Source organism: Phaethon lepturus, unplaced genomic scaffold, assembly GCF_000687285.1.
Source record: "Phaethon lepturus isolate BGI_N335 unplaced genomic scaffold, ASM68728v1 scaffold27894, whole genome shotgun sequence".
In the NCBI taxonomy this organism is placed as follows: domain Eukaryota; kingdom Metazoa; phylum Chordata; class Aves; order Phaethontiformes; family Phaethontidae; genus Phaethon; species Phaethon lepturus.
The window spans coordinates 12,279-26,342 of NW_010532983.1; the positions used below are offsets into that span (position 1 = coordinate 12,279).

A 14,064-nucleotide genomic window follows, 5' to 3' on the forward strand; every position below is an offset into this window, starting at 1 on the left:
GGCAACATAAGTCCATCATTAGAGTCTCAAATTACATGAAAAAAACATAAACCCTCTCTTCAATCCACACTGCCAACTGTTCGCTCGCCTCCTCTATGCAAATGTCATGACTGCTTTTTGTCTGCTTGCTTGTCTCACTTATTATTCATTTTTGTTTCCTTCTGCTTTAAATTAGGCTGGCCAGCCCGTTCCTGGAGGCTGATGGCTTGTGCTGAAAAGTCGCAGCTTGCACCAAATCCCCTTGGGTTTCATGTAAGTGACAAAGGGAGCTCGAGCGAGGGAAGAAGCAAAAAAAAAAAGTAGAAGAGGAAAAATATCCCCCCTGCGCTGCACTGGAGATCTATGGGGAAGGGGACGACAGCCCTGCTCCTGCCAGCCTCTGCACGGGGGCTCAGCCATGCCCTGGCTGGCTTTCGGTGGGTTGCTGAAGCCAGCGGAGTCAGCAAGGGCCCCAAACGCACATAGGCTGCCCTGGGCAAGGCTGTCGTCTGGGACCCTCAGCACTGCCAAGGGGATTTACATCATTTCAGTATTTTATAATTCAGTTTTAACTCCACTGGCATTTGCCTGACCTAGTCCAGGAATGTGCCAGCACTGGGAGCAAGGCTGTTAGTGCTCAAGTCTGCCATTGCAATAGGGTGAGAATTAGGGCCAAACGCAGACCCAGCACATCTGCACTCTTGTGTGGCCTCCTCTCTTTCACTAGATGCTCTCCTCTCCTCATTCCCACCCATTAGGTTTGGTCCCGGGTGCTCAGACTGTGGACACATAGGTTTGGTGCCCCCAGCTTGGGATAGTCCTCCAACGTGTTCCCGGCAAGCCATGCTCCCTCAAACACCTGCATACGTCCTCACGCCACGCTCTGGGGCACACAGTGCCCTCCCTTTATGCCATATTCCCCACCCTGGAGACCTGGGCCATGCCCTTACAAGCCTGGGGTACTGTGAGCAGAGAAAACCACATTGCAATGTTGGTAGTATTTCAGGGAGCAGAGGAGACCTGGATCAGTTGTCACACAGGAGGGACAGGGCCAGTCCCTTCGGAGAGCTTAGCCCTGGACTGGCTGGCACAGGGTCAGGTCTCTCATCTACAGAGGGGCTTCAGACCCACTCTGTGTCACTGTTTACATGGAGCTCCTTCATCCCATCAGACAGTGCCTTCACATCCAGCCTCCTGCCAGTGGCATCTGATCTGTGACCCTGGGAGGGGTGTGTGTTGCTCTTGACACAGTTCAGGAGGTGCTAACTGGGACAGGGATGGCTGACACGGGTGTGTGTGCTGAACCAGCAATCTCTGAAACCAGGGTGGAGCTGCCAACACACTGAAAGGCTCTCAGCACATGGTCCATGGGATGATGACTGCCCACAACGTTCCCGCACTCTGAAAACACCTGGAGTTGGAGGATCTCCAAGTACTTCCTGTGTTGCCAGAGAGGGGCGTTACTGCTTCTGAGATAAGGGACAGAGGGACAGGAACTAGCTCATCCCAGCAAATCCATACTGGAGCTGGGGACTCCCCCATCTCCACTCCACACTAACTTCTAATCCATGCTCAGTCCTAACTCGGAGGCATCGCAAGCCCCAGCAGCAGACACGGGAAATGAGGTGATCCTTCTTCATGAGCCAACTTGCACCTTCAACACAGAAGCCCTGGACAGAGCAGAAACCTCTCCCGAATGTTCCCAACTAGGAATGAGGAGACACACATTGCAATTCCTCATTTCAGCATCTGGTACTGCTCCTTGCTACTTCTCAGCTCTATCTCTTCTCTACCAGTCCTTGTTTACTCCAGTAGAAATTTGAATGTCAAAGCTGCGTAAGAGCGCCGTGTATGCGGCTTTGTTTTTCACCAGTTCTTTCTGAAACCCTGATGCCACATTCAGAGCCCCGACAGAACTGGCCTCCTTGCTATGAACCCCTGCACTCCCCCCAGCCACATCCCACAAGATACCCGACTGCACTTTCAAATACAGCACCAGATTTTTTTTAAGATGACGAATTATGTTCTGAACCCTAACCAAGAGACAACCAGCTTTTGACCACCTTTCACTTACAGGCATAAAACCACCATGTGAGGTACAACATGGCTAACAGAGGCAGGGAAGGCCTGGAGTGGGCACAGGGCTGCTCGAGGGACACTGACCGCAGCATCGCACACACAAACACCTTGCTTCTGTTCCCTCCCTGTCTAAACCTAGAGGCCTTTACTTCTGCCAAGAAATACAGCAGTTTCTTGGCGTTTCTAAAACAGCTTTTAGGACTGCCGCTCTGGAACTTGGGATGCATGCTTTTGCTTTGCCTTCGCTGAAGTCCACCTTCAAAGCAGCAACCGTTGTCAGCACATCACAAAATCTGTCAGACGATGAGGGGGAATCAACAAGCTCCTCTGTAGCTCAACATCTGTGGTAGGAGCGCTCTGGGAAGAGGGAACAGGTGGATATCAGTGAAATATGGAGCTCAGAGTCCTTGTGAGGGCTGGAGGCTCTGGCTGGGGCAAGGCAGGTGCCGAGCAGGACACAGCAGCTTGCCAGCCCCACCACCTTGGGCACCAGGCTATAGCCAGTAGCTTCCTGCAGGCTCCAGGAGAGATTTCTGTCCTGTGGCAAGAGCCAGGACAAGTCTCAAGGCGCTTGACTTGCCTGTCTGCTCAGAGGCAAATTCCCCATCTGACAACCTCGGCTTTCTTTCCGGTCCCATTTTACTGCTTCTGAAAGGCACACCAGCCACATGAGATGGAAACAGAGCACCACATCTCAAAACACTATGTGGAGCTCAACTGAATTCTAATGGCTCCTTACTTTTCTAGCGTGTCTTAAAAGGAGTCTGCTCTTTTAGGAATCTAATTTTCTCTATGCGAACATTTGGATTCCCTCCTCTCCCTTATTAGTAATTAAATAATCTCAGTGAACTTTGCTTCCTCCAGCTTTCAGCAGGGGACCTATTGCTGCCTTCAAGGGAACCCAAGATATATATTTATTGGAATTTTTTTTTTTTCAACTCATTATTTAATCAAGATGAAGGGGAAATAGAAATGAGGCCCTCACTCATACTCCAGACTAATTTTGAGTGCGATCCTAGACCAAGAGGCAGTGCAGTCTAATAGATTACAAAAATACAATCACTACTTGTCTTCCAGTTAAACCAAACAATTCCATTTACTGTGCTGCAAACAGCCCTGAGGCAAGAGATGACTATACATTTTCTCAGCCATAAGGGGACTGAGACCCATCAATGAGCAGCGTGGCACAGCCTCACTTCGAGTTGGAAGATTTCTTTCCTGGGTCTTTTTTCTCTTGTTTTGCAACTCCAAAGCAGAGTTAATTTCTTTTTCAGAGGTGCATAATGTCTCCCTTTCTCTCTTTTGCTGTGCGTTGTAATAAAGAAAGGAATAAAAAACTTGCGTCAATGACCGCGGCTCTTGGTGAGGGCCCTGCAGGCAGCTGCCGAGGAGCCGCCGGCGTGGGGAGCGGCACCTGCTTAGAGGGGGCCGCTCGGGGGAACGAGGCTGTGTGCCTGGTCTGGGGTACCTCCATCTTCCAGAGCTGGGGCTGAGGGGAGGCTTTCACCTGGGGGAACGGGCTCACCTCTGCCGAGGGTTTGCCCCAGCTGAAAAAACAACCTTTTATTGAATACAAAAAAATAGCGGTGCTATAGGAATACAGTGGAACCCCTTTTTGCACAATTGCATAATTATGAATAACTGACTCAAAGAATATTGAGTGAAAAACATCCCTTTTTTAGCTAGGTGGAGAGTTCAGGGTGAGACTTTCTCTACCACAAGGGCTAAGCTAAATCCAGGAGCTTGGAGACAACAGTACAACTGTCCCTGCAGGGTCAGAGCTTGGGTTATTTGGGGCTGGCCTGGCTCACAGATCCACTGCTGAGGGTAAATTCCTGAGAATGCCAAACAAAGGCTTATTCCTTTGCAAAAATTGTTTTCAGCCCACTCGGGTGCAGCCAGTGTCACATGACGTAGGCCAGGGTGTCCCCACCTCAGCTCAGGCCAGGCTGGCACTGCTTTGGAGCAAGGTTTTGCCTTCCACCACCTCCTTTGGTACCTGGTGTACAGCACAGCCCTGCCATGGCTGCAGGTATCCCTCCCTCACCCCTGGCTGCTGCCCTCCCTGTGGTCCCAGCATGGAGCTGTGAATTTACTGGACAATAACCAGGGGTAACCTCAGTTCCCTGTCTGGCAGGGAAGACAAGGAAATGCAAAAAGAAAATAAATTCTGTATTTATGGAAGGCTTTGTCTTTCTGCTCTTCAAGGGCCCCGCTTGTTGTCAGAAACATGGTACCTAACATTTAAAATAATAGCTTTTCCTACATGAACCAAAACCCAGGCTAAAAACCAGAGAGCAACAGCAAGCCAATACGCAGGTCTGCTGCACGGTGCACGGTTCCCTCCTGAACATGCTCTCCCAGCCCCAGTACCTCCCCGCTTACACCTTTCTGCAGACACATGAGCACAAACAGCACCATTTGAAACAACCGGTTCCCAACTGAGCCTCACCAAAAATTTGTCTCAAGCCTATGTTAATTTGTGACATTGTAAATGAGTTTCAGTGGAAGAGCTGGCAAGGAAAGTGTATGCAGCGTGCAGTTATCTTCATCAGGTACAAGGCATTTAAATTCATACCCTGCAGGTATTTATATTGCATTGCTCAACTGAAAGCACAGTGGCATGTAATACATCTGTATTGGTGTGGAATAAAGTGTCTGCAGCAGGTGAGGGCTATTCTGTTCAAAAATAGATGCTACATATTACCCACAGTTTCTCTGCATGCTGAAGGCACAGACCCATAATCCTATTCTCAATAGTTGGCTATTGCGGCTGCATGGGATTAGAGGGAGAATGAGAGGGAGAAGCCTGGAAATCCACTGCCAAAAAGAAAAGTAACAGGGGACTTTGGGGTGTTTCTGCATGTGTGCGTGCATCAACTTACGCATAAAGGCAAGAGGGAAAGAAGCAGCAAGGTAGATGCATGGGCAGGGCATTATTTTGTATTTTGTGTATTAGTATGCTTCATCCCTCAAATTACAGGTAGGCCTAGTTAGAAATTGTGGATGTTCCAGTAGAAAGGAAGGAAAACAAACTGGGTTGCAGGGGGAGGGATAATGGCAGAATTTACCACAGAATGCTTCAAATTTTCAGAAGAAAAAGGATCTAGAATAAGAATTGGCTTAAAAAGCAAAATCTTTGATTTGGAAGTGCTATACTCCCTCATGGGAGTTTGTGTATTGTCTCCCTGGGTCTCTTCTGCATGTTGGGATCCTCCCTGGACAACCCGTTTCCTTTGGAGATGGATGGAATGCACCTCCCCAGGTAAGGATGGTTTGACTTGGAAGCTGGGGCTGGAGGGAAGGGTAGGGAATGTAACACACCAGCCTCCATAGAGGACTGAAACATGGCAATTTTTAATCCCAATTATGGAATTTTCCACAAAATCTTTTATTTTCCAGGAATTTATTTTTTAATGTGTGATCAACATTTTCTGCAAGAGCACATTTTCATTTCTTAACACATCCAGGCTGCTCTCTAAGTAGTTTCTGACAGAATTAAGCTTATTTATAGAGCAACCATTTAACTCGCAAAAAGGAAAGGCATCAAAGAGTTGTGTACAGTCATTAATAAATGAGACTAAAAGTTCCCATTCCATTTTTCCCTTGCCAGTTTTGAGTAGATGATATTTAATGACCTTATTCAGAAAAAATTTCAGGGGCAGCACTTAACCAGGGGCTTCAATTTAAACAAGTGCTTAAAGGTGCTCTTGAATGATGTCCCAAGAGAGCATACTTCTTTTTGGGAACAAAAGGACACTAGTGAGTTGCATAGTAAAGGTACTGATGCCTTTTAGTCATTGAAATATTTGCCTATGTTATTAACCCTTACTAAAAAGAATATAGCAAGGGCCTGATGAGTTTTACTTTGCAGCACCTATCACTATAAAGCTCTGATTTTTCCTGCCCTGCAGCTTGTGTGCTTATTTACCCCAAGTGAAGCAAGTGGAAAGGGGAGTGCAGCATGCTTGAGTTTAGCTCATTTTAAAGCTTTTACAATTTTAAATTAGAGTTTACTCTTGCTCAGGGAACAGAACAGCTGGCAGTCGGCCTCACAGGACTCAGGGAGTCTGGCTTCAGAGAGAGGAAACCTAGTACCAATTAAAAACCAGGCTTAGACTTGAAAACACTTATGTAAAATACGCAGCTTGAACAAAAAAAACACACACCCTGGTGACACGATGCAATCTTTGGCTGGTTGTTTTTTGGGAGGAACTCTTAACTCATTCCTACCTTCCCAAGTTGACAGAGGACAACACCCCAGGCTCATGGCCATAAAAGCTTCAGACCTTGTTATTCTTTCTTCGCATGTGTGTGTGTGTGCGCGTGCACACACACGCGCACATTTAAGCGGGGTGTGCAGGTTCTGCTATTCACTCTACTCTATACATTGTTTCATAAGCAATGACTCACAAGTGCACTACACAGTAGATGTATATAACGAGAGGAAATATGCATATCTATAATGTTGAGAGACAGCTTGTGCCTGTCTGTACCCATGTATAATCTCTGTGTATTTTGATCGGAACGCTGTCTGTGCGGGTGAGCAGATAAAGCCTCTCCTCTTGCTGGCACTCTCTCTCTCATATCTGATGTAACTACTGCGTATGGCTGAGCTATTTCCAGCTGATGACTGGGCCTAAAGGAGAACATCAGTTCCCCATTATATACCACTTTGGAGCTTGGAGGACTCTGTACTCAAGACACCTCTGCATTACACATCCACACGTGTGAGTACCAGATTCTGCACTACTTTGAGTCCTATCTAGCGATTTATCTCTCCAGAATGCCTATCAGATACTAACACCATGATCAAAGAGCATCACACCTCTGCTTTGCAGCTACCAGGAACAAAGGGGAAATGTGCCATGGAGAATGAAGACTTCATATCAATCTGTATCTAATATTTCTCTCCATCTCTTGCTCCCTCAATTCTAAGGCATGTATTATATCATCTCTTTCCATGTGTATGGAAAAACATCCCAAGGCACTGAGCCTGATTTTACCCTCGGCTGCACATGCAGTTCCCATTAGCATCAATGAGAGCTGCTCCTAAGTTCTGAATTTGGCCCCTGGGCTTGTCAGTCCAGAGTAACAGTGATCCTAGAAGGATCCCGATAGTCAGAAAACATCCCCTGCCAATAATCACCAACTCATTAAATGTAAATAATTCCCCTATATATGTTTGATCCCCTTTCTTCCCCTGAAGGACTAAACTTTTGGACATGAAGACCAGTGAATTAAGTTCACATCCAGCTGAGCAGACTGCATAACAAACACTTCCCTGTAAAATATCATTGCTGGAGGCCACTTTTTTTGTTAAATGTCCTCAATTCATTATTCATAGGCTACAGCCTTCGAAAATTTTTCCCCTTTCCAGCCCCACCCTTGGTGTGAAAGTGCTGAAGGAAGAAATGACTTTAAATACATTGGAGAACAGCACCATTAATAAATAATACAGTTTTAACCAACTTTGTCTAACATCACTATAATTGAGTTATAAAAATTTCATATTGTATTTCTTGCCCAGATTCCTGTGGCTAGTTCAAGCAAAGCAGCACAGTATGCAATACTTACTACTTCCTTAGGAGACAGGAAGCTGTACAGTGGGAGGGTTTGGCTGACTTTTTGGCTCTCCTGAACCTCTGCAGAGGAGCTTCGCTTTGCTGTGATCTTTGAATGGTGCCGGGAGTGTCTTCGCCGTGTTTTACGCCCTTCCTCCCGAGACCTGGCTCTGTGCCACCAGAAGACATGAACAGCCAAACCGTTATTCCTCGGTATTGCAGTAGCGCCCATTACCAGCTCCATACAAACCCCTGGGAGCTCTGTGCTAGGCCGTTGTGTGTGGTCTTACACATGACTGCTCTATGGAGTCATGATGGAGAGAAAAGGGATGTTTTGCTTTTCTACTTTTTTAAAAAAATATTTTGCATCCAGGCTTTGGACCTTAACCTCAAATTTCAGCTCCAATTCATTATTTTATGGTGGCTCAAGGCAAACCATACTCTCACACAGCCCTGAATGTCCCTATGATAATACATCTCCAAGAGAAGACATGCTGTGCTCTTGCGTGAATACCCCTCCAATTACCAATTGCATTCCTCTCCCCACTGATCGTCAGCTTTTCATAAGAAAATTCTCAGTAGTTAGAAGGAGTGAAGTGGGAGAGTGGGGGTGGTTTGTTCATAAAGTCAAGTGCTTTCACAAAACGTGAAACACGAATTCATGATGAGTATAAAGTATGCGACTTGCTATTGCAGTGATGCTGGGTCTAGCACCAGCATCCACTTAGCTGGCCCCAGGATGCATCTGTCATCCACAGAACAGAGATTTTAATCAGGTCAAAGACAGTGGCTATAGAATGCCATGGGCAAATATATTTCTGTTGCTAAGACCAAGTTTAAGGGTTTCCTGAGACATCGGTAGCACAGAGCCCTTGAGCTAGGGAAGGGAGACTAGGCTGGAATCAGCTGTCATGGGCTGATCATCAGCCATGGGGATTAGAAGTGACTGCTGGACCGAAAAGCTGCAGCCACTCTTCCTCGAGCTGAAAACCCTTCTATGGCTGAGAGCAAAAGAAGCTCAACCCCCAGTATGTGACATAGCTGCTACCAGAATGGGATGTGCATCTGCACAGAGTTTGTGGGTCACACAGGCTATTGCAATCATGTCCTTGAGCCCACCAGGAAGCATTGCAGGACACCCAGCACAGGGAGTGGTGACATTACCTGCTTCGGCAGCTGAGGGAGTGGGAGTCGGAGCTCTCTGAGCGAGAGTGGCAGTGGCGGTGGCAATGGCGATGAGATTTCCGGGTGCGCCCACGGGAGCTTTAAGAAGCAGAGAGGAAAACCACCGTTAGGCTAGCAGACTGGAGCGATGCAAGAGCCAGCAGCTGTAGGCTGAAGTCAGTAACATTCAAATCAGAAAGAAGATCTGTATTTTAAACCAAAGAGATTGGTATATGAAACGTTGTGCAGGACACCAAGGCATGAGAAATTCTCCATCCCTTCATACCTACACCAACATTAAGGCAAGCCATCTTACCGAGATCTATTTTAACTACAAGCTATTAGGTTGGCTCTGTAGCCTGCTGGGGGAGGGGGGGAGATCTAGACTAGCATGCAGGAGTGCAGCAGCCAGCACCAATCCTTTCTGCTTTCAAGACCTTAAGGAGCTGTGTGCTTGCCCTTCATCCTGCAGCCTACCCCAAGACAAGGAAACAGCCTGGGGCCTTCCCATTGCTGAGCCTCGTTGGGGCAGCACCGTACCTCCGGGCAACCCATAGCAAAGCTCCAACCCTCTCTGTAGTGCTTGTTAAAGAGCAGATGCAGAAGGACAGGCTCCAAATAATACAGTACACTCGATAACAGCCAGCTTTCCCCATGCTCTCTAGGTGGGAGGGTCTAGCCAGTCCTATGGGCAGCTCTTATGGTTGCTATATAAGCGTGAAGTACAGCTTCCCTAATGGCAGCCTGTGCTATGCACAGTTCCTGCTTGAGGGGTAGGACCATTTTACCTGGCTTCTTACAGGTGTACAGTCACTGCTGCTCCCTTTTCTGACAGGGCCACAGGACAGTTACCAGCAAACCGTGCACGGGGGCCAGGTTCAGCGCCCTGCTACGCTTCCCTTTGCTCTATTCAGGCTCTTCCTGATGGATTACCCGGCCCTATTACTGAAGGGCTGTCGCTGTCCGTGCCAACAGCTGAAGTCCTGCACGCAGAGAGCAGGGTGGTGATGTGGGTGGCAGGCTACCTGCCACCTTCTGTGCCCCTTCCCTCTCGTTGTTGCCCACCACAGCAGTTATTTTAGATCTGGTAGTGTAACCATCTGCTTGGGCTGGCATCGCTGTGTCAGCAGGCAAAGCTAATGATGGGTTAGCTAGTGGGAACGGTCTGGTTTCATGGCCAGACTATACCAGTCACTACACAGCACTAATGTGACCTGCTTGGACAGCATTTAGCAATTTGCCGCTATAAAAACCTCAGCAAATTTCTGCTTGAGAGCAGCATCTCCTTTAAGACAAAAGGGCATCCTCCAGGGCAATTGCTTGAACTCTGCCTGGCTGTTATTTCTGATGCTTTTCACACCCTATGATTGTATTTTTAAAAACTTCACATTTTGGGATCCTCCTTCCTTATTTCCATACAGCTGAAATCAGCAACACTGAACGTCTCTCCCTCACATGGTAGATTTGTGTGAAAATGCCCATGTTTGCTCCTCACCCTCTGTATCACTCCCCCCAGTTTAAGAGCTTTCCCTTTCTGCGGGAGGAAAAACTGGTCCTGTGTGATTTAGGTAACCAGTTGCTCAACACAATGATAAGCCAAAGCAGCGTGATTATACAAAAATCCCGACCTGAGATGGCTCCTGGGAACCACCTGATTCACACCCAGGAGCAGTAAGAAGGTTTGCAGAAACAGAGAGTGGCTCAGCTCTGATTTGTGATCCGAAAGGTGAGGCTTTGGCTGGTTTATCCCCAAAGAGCAACTCTAGCAGTTCTCATTCCCCTAGGTCAGTGCATACCAGCAGGGCATTTGATCTTTGTTTTAACCACACTGTTAGGCTACTGCATACAGGACAGTGCTACGCTGGGTTGGGGAGATGCCTGCTTTTACTGATAACCTAGGAAGCCACAGTTTTACCACTGAGATTTCTGGGTGCATAGGTAGCCCAGTGTGAGACAAAAAGGTGGCTGTGCTACTGAACATGCAGAAATCAGAGAAAAGGTGGGCTTTCTGCACGCAGTAGAGATGGCCTGTGTGGGCAGCACAACATGCTCTGCACCTTATGGACTTCAGTCTCTTCAGTCCCAGTGCATAGTGGGGTGGCACTGGCGGTGTCAGGGGTTATTGTCCCTCTGTCTCCTTTCTGCCTAAGAGCTAAAAGTTTTGTTAGCAATAATTAAAGGGCAGATCCTACTAATACCGAACTAACCAGCAGATTTCCATCTGCTAACTCAGTTTCTGTTTCTAGTATGGCATCCTGAGTACCAGCAGAGCCAACCAGGGGTTTGGTGCCCATGGTTCGGCCCCAGAACAGTTTCCTTGTTCTAAAAGCAGGTAAGAAGCCACAAGTTGCAATTCCCAGGAGAAGATAGAGAAGGAAGTGAAAACCAGAAAAGGCTTACAGGCTTTCCTTCCAGCCCTGAGGAACCACATTTTATACCACACCCCTTCATTGTCTGCCCCATAGGACAAGGATTGTGCTCTGCTAACAGTCCAGGGCAGACAGGAACCTCAACCCCAGAGTTTTGCAACATCCATCACCTCCAAACAATCCCTTCTCTTCCCTAGTCCCCGTTGCCTTCTGCTCCCATTCAGGTATTTGGTTGTGTTGTGTATCACACGTAGCCCCTACTGCAAGCTCCAAGACCAGCAAACAAGGAGGAGCTAAAGACCTTCTCAGTGAGGGTGTGCCAGCCTGCTTTTTGGGCAGTGGAGGCTGTGGGGCACTGTGCTCCACAGATTTGAGTTCATCCTCTCATGCTGCCCTCATCAGAAAAGCTGGTGCCTCTGAGCAGGACTGGATGAACAAGACACCATACATCCCTGTGAGATACAAAGAAAGTACTGAATGAGGAGGCACAAAAGAGAGGGAGAGGAAAGATCTGCAGCTTCTACAAACCCTTTCCCATTCCAGCAAAACCAGAACTGCCGATTTTAGCTGCAAAGTAATCCTGAGAATTGCTTAGGGCTGCGCAGCCAGTGTTAGCTCCAAGGGACCCACCACACCAAGCACTTCTTAGCCCCGCAGCTCTGCACAGGCAGAGCAGGGAACACCATGAATCGCTACTTACTGTTTTTTGTGTTTTCTTTCTTCCTTTCTCTTACTTTTGGGGCTTGAAGAACTAAATAAGAAATGGCTAATTAATTCAGAGATTTCAGCTCTGATAAAAAGCTGCACAATCACACATCAATGCTACAGCTAGATTGCCCAAGAGCGTGCAATAAAAATGAAAGGGATTAATGGTTCTGCCTCAGCACAGGGGGTCTGAGGGCCTACTGACAAATATAGCTCGTGCGCTTGGCCAAAAAGGATCCTCAAAGGGATCAGCCATCCTGGTGGCTTTGCATCTTCCCATAGAGGAGATGAATACTACTTGATATTGTGCACACACATACTGGAATCAGGAGAGTTCTTCCAGTACACACCTGGAAAGCCACTGGCTCTGAATGTTTCAAAGATGGGCACTGCTGGGGGATGCCATACTGTTTGCAAATGAAACCGTAAGAGAAATGAAGACTTAAGGTGCAGGATGGATACAACATGGATGAGGTTGCCAGGGGGTAGGTTACACCAAAAGGTCTTTTCCAGCTATGTGCTTGATTGCACAGGTTGGGCTGGAGACATGATTCCTGTGGGGTTTGAGGAATGCCTAAGGCTGAATAGGGAGAGGGTAGCCCCAGACCCCTGGGGATGGGGGGAGCCAAGGGGATTCCACAAGGAGACACAGAAGAAAAATGTCTTCTGCCTCCATCCAGTGAACATCAGCCTTGTGAGATCTTAAAGGGACCGTTAAATTCCTATTTCTAAGGGACCAGTCACACTTGCTCAACTCTTACCTGTGTCTTCTCTTCTTTGAAGATAACCTGCAAGACACAAATATGTACACTGAATACAGGGTCTCACAAAATTGGAAGTGTGAATCAGAGACACTGTGGTCAGGCCCCGTGTTAGACTGAACACTGTGTGAAGTCCTCATGTTTCAGTCATGCGGGATGGCCCTGGCTCTCCTTTAGCCAGCTGGCACGGGGGTGGCTGAGAAATGCTGGTGTGATAGAAGTGACTAGCACACTCTACAAATAATCGAGAATATGATCCTCAGGATAACAGGTCTGTAGAGACCCTGGTGGGTCTCTTTTCTCTGCTAATGCCTCCACAGTCTTGCACTGCACTTAGTTTGAGGGGGCAGAGGTGAGTCCATTCCCTGGTTATCTGTATGAATGACCAAGTAGCAGTCAAAAGAAAAATCCTTTCTGAATAACTCCAGAGCAGCCTCACAGCCAAACCAGCGTCATGCCTCTGTCTTGCCTCCTGGAGCATCCCTGGGATGACACAGGAGCCACTGTGCTGGCGGTCCTCATAGAAGACCCTGGGAGCATGGAGGACACTCTTCCTTGCAGCGAGGCTGGTCCCAGTACACTGCACAGCCTGCTGTGTCTCATCTCAGCTTGGAGCACGTCATCCTGCAGAAGACACAGCCTGAAGTCCTGCCTAGAGGGGCTGGGAGATTGCCTGTGGCAAGGCCAGCGACAGATCCCAGCTGAAGTGGTACCAGGTGTCTGGAAACAACCTCCATTGGTCACTAATGCTTAATGGTTTATCATGCTGCCATTTGGGACCAGCTACAGCTTATCCATGGCTTGCAGGGTCAGAAATGGGCACTAAAGGTTCAAAGCCAAGGAGCATCTGACCCAGGACTGCTGCAAGGAGATGGCATCCATAAAAGAGCATAAGAATCCCTCCTTGGGAAGGAAGTATTTTGAAGGAGTTTCTATATCCTTGTCTCTCATCCTCCCTCCCTTTGAGATTCAAGTTCAGCTTTTCACACTGTTACCCATTTTTGGTAGCTTCTCTTGTTGTTTCAATACATTATAAATACATGAACTTCCCAAGAGAAATGGCATCCACTGTCCTCTTCAAATATTGGTTTAACAGTTGAGAGAAAACAGTGAAATATTTGCAATTTTAAACTTTAATTGTGCTCTTTAAATTAAAAATGGGCTTCAGGAGGGGAATGTGGAGGCAGTCACCCAGGGCTGGAAGGGAAGACTGAGATGTGGATGTGGGGAATTAGTCTGAGCCTTTGCCTGGGTCCAAACGCTGACATTTTCTGCAGGCTGGGGGAGAACAGGAAGGGACCAGCGCACGCCCGGAGCGCCGATCCCGCTGGCATGCCAGGCGATGGGAGCCATGTGAAAGAGGACAGCAAGGACAGCGGTGGAGGCTCTGCAGACCTCACGCTGGTTTGGCTCCTCTGTCTCTCTTCCCTCACACCCCGACAG

General features: G+C 47.8%; 1 protein-coding gene across 1 annotated transcript in view; it reads right to left on the reverse strand.

Annotated features, from left to right (window-relative positions):
- SRRM4 (serine/arginine repetitive matrix 4) overlaps positions 1-14,064 on the reverse strand; it is a 24,230-nt gene that overhangs the window by 6,050 nt on the left and 4,116 nt on the right. Inside the window, exons 5-7 of the mRNA XM_010285041.1 lie at positions 12,622-12,648; positions 8,788-8,885; positions 7,636-7,799 (exon numbers count right to left, since the gene is read on the reverse strand). Of these exons, the coding sequence (XP_010283343.1) occupies positions 7,636-7,799; positions 8,788-8,885; positions 12,622-12,648 (289 nt within the window). The remainder of the gene's footprint in view (positions 1-7,635; positions 7,800-8,787; positions 8,886-12,621; positions 12,649-14,064) is intronic.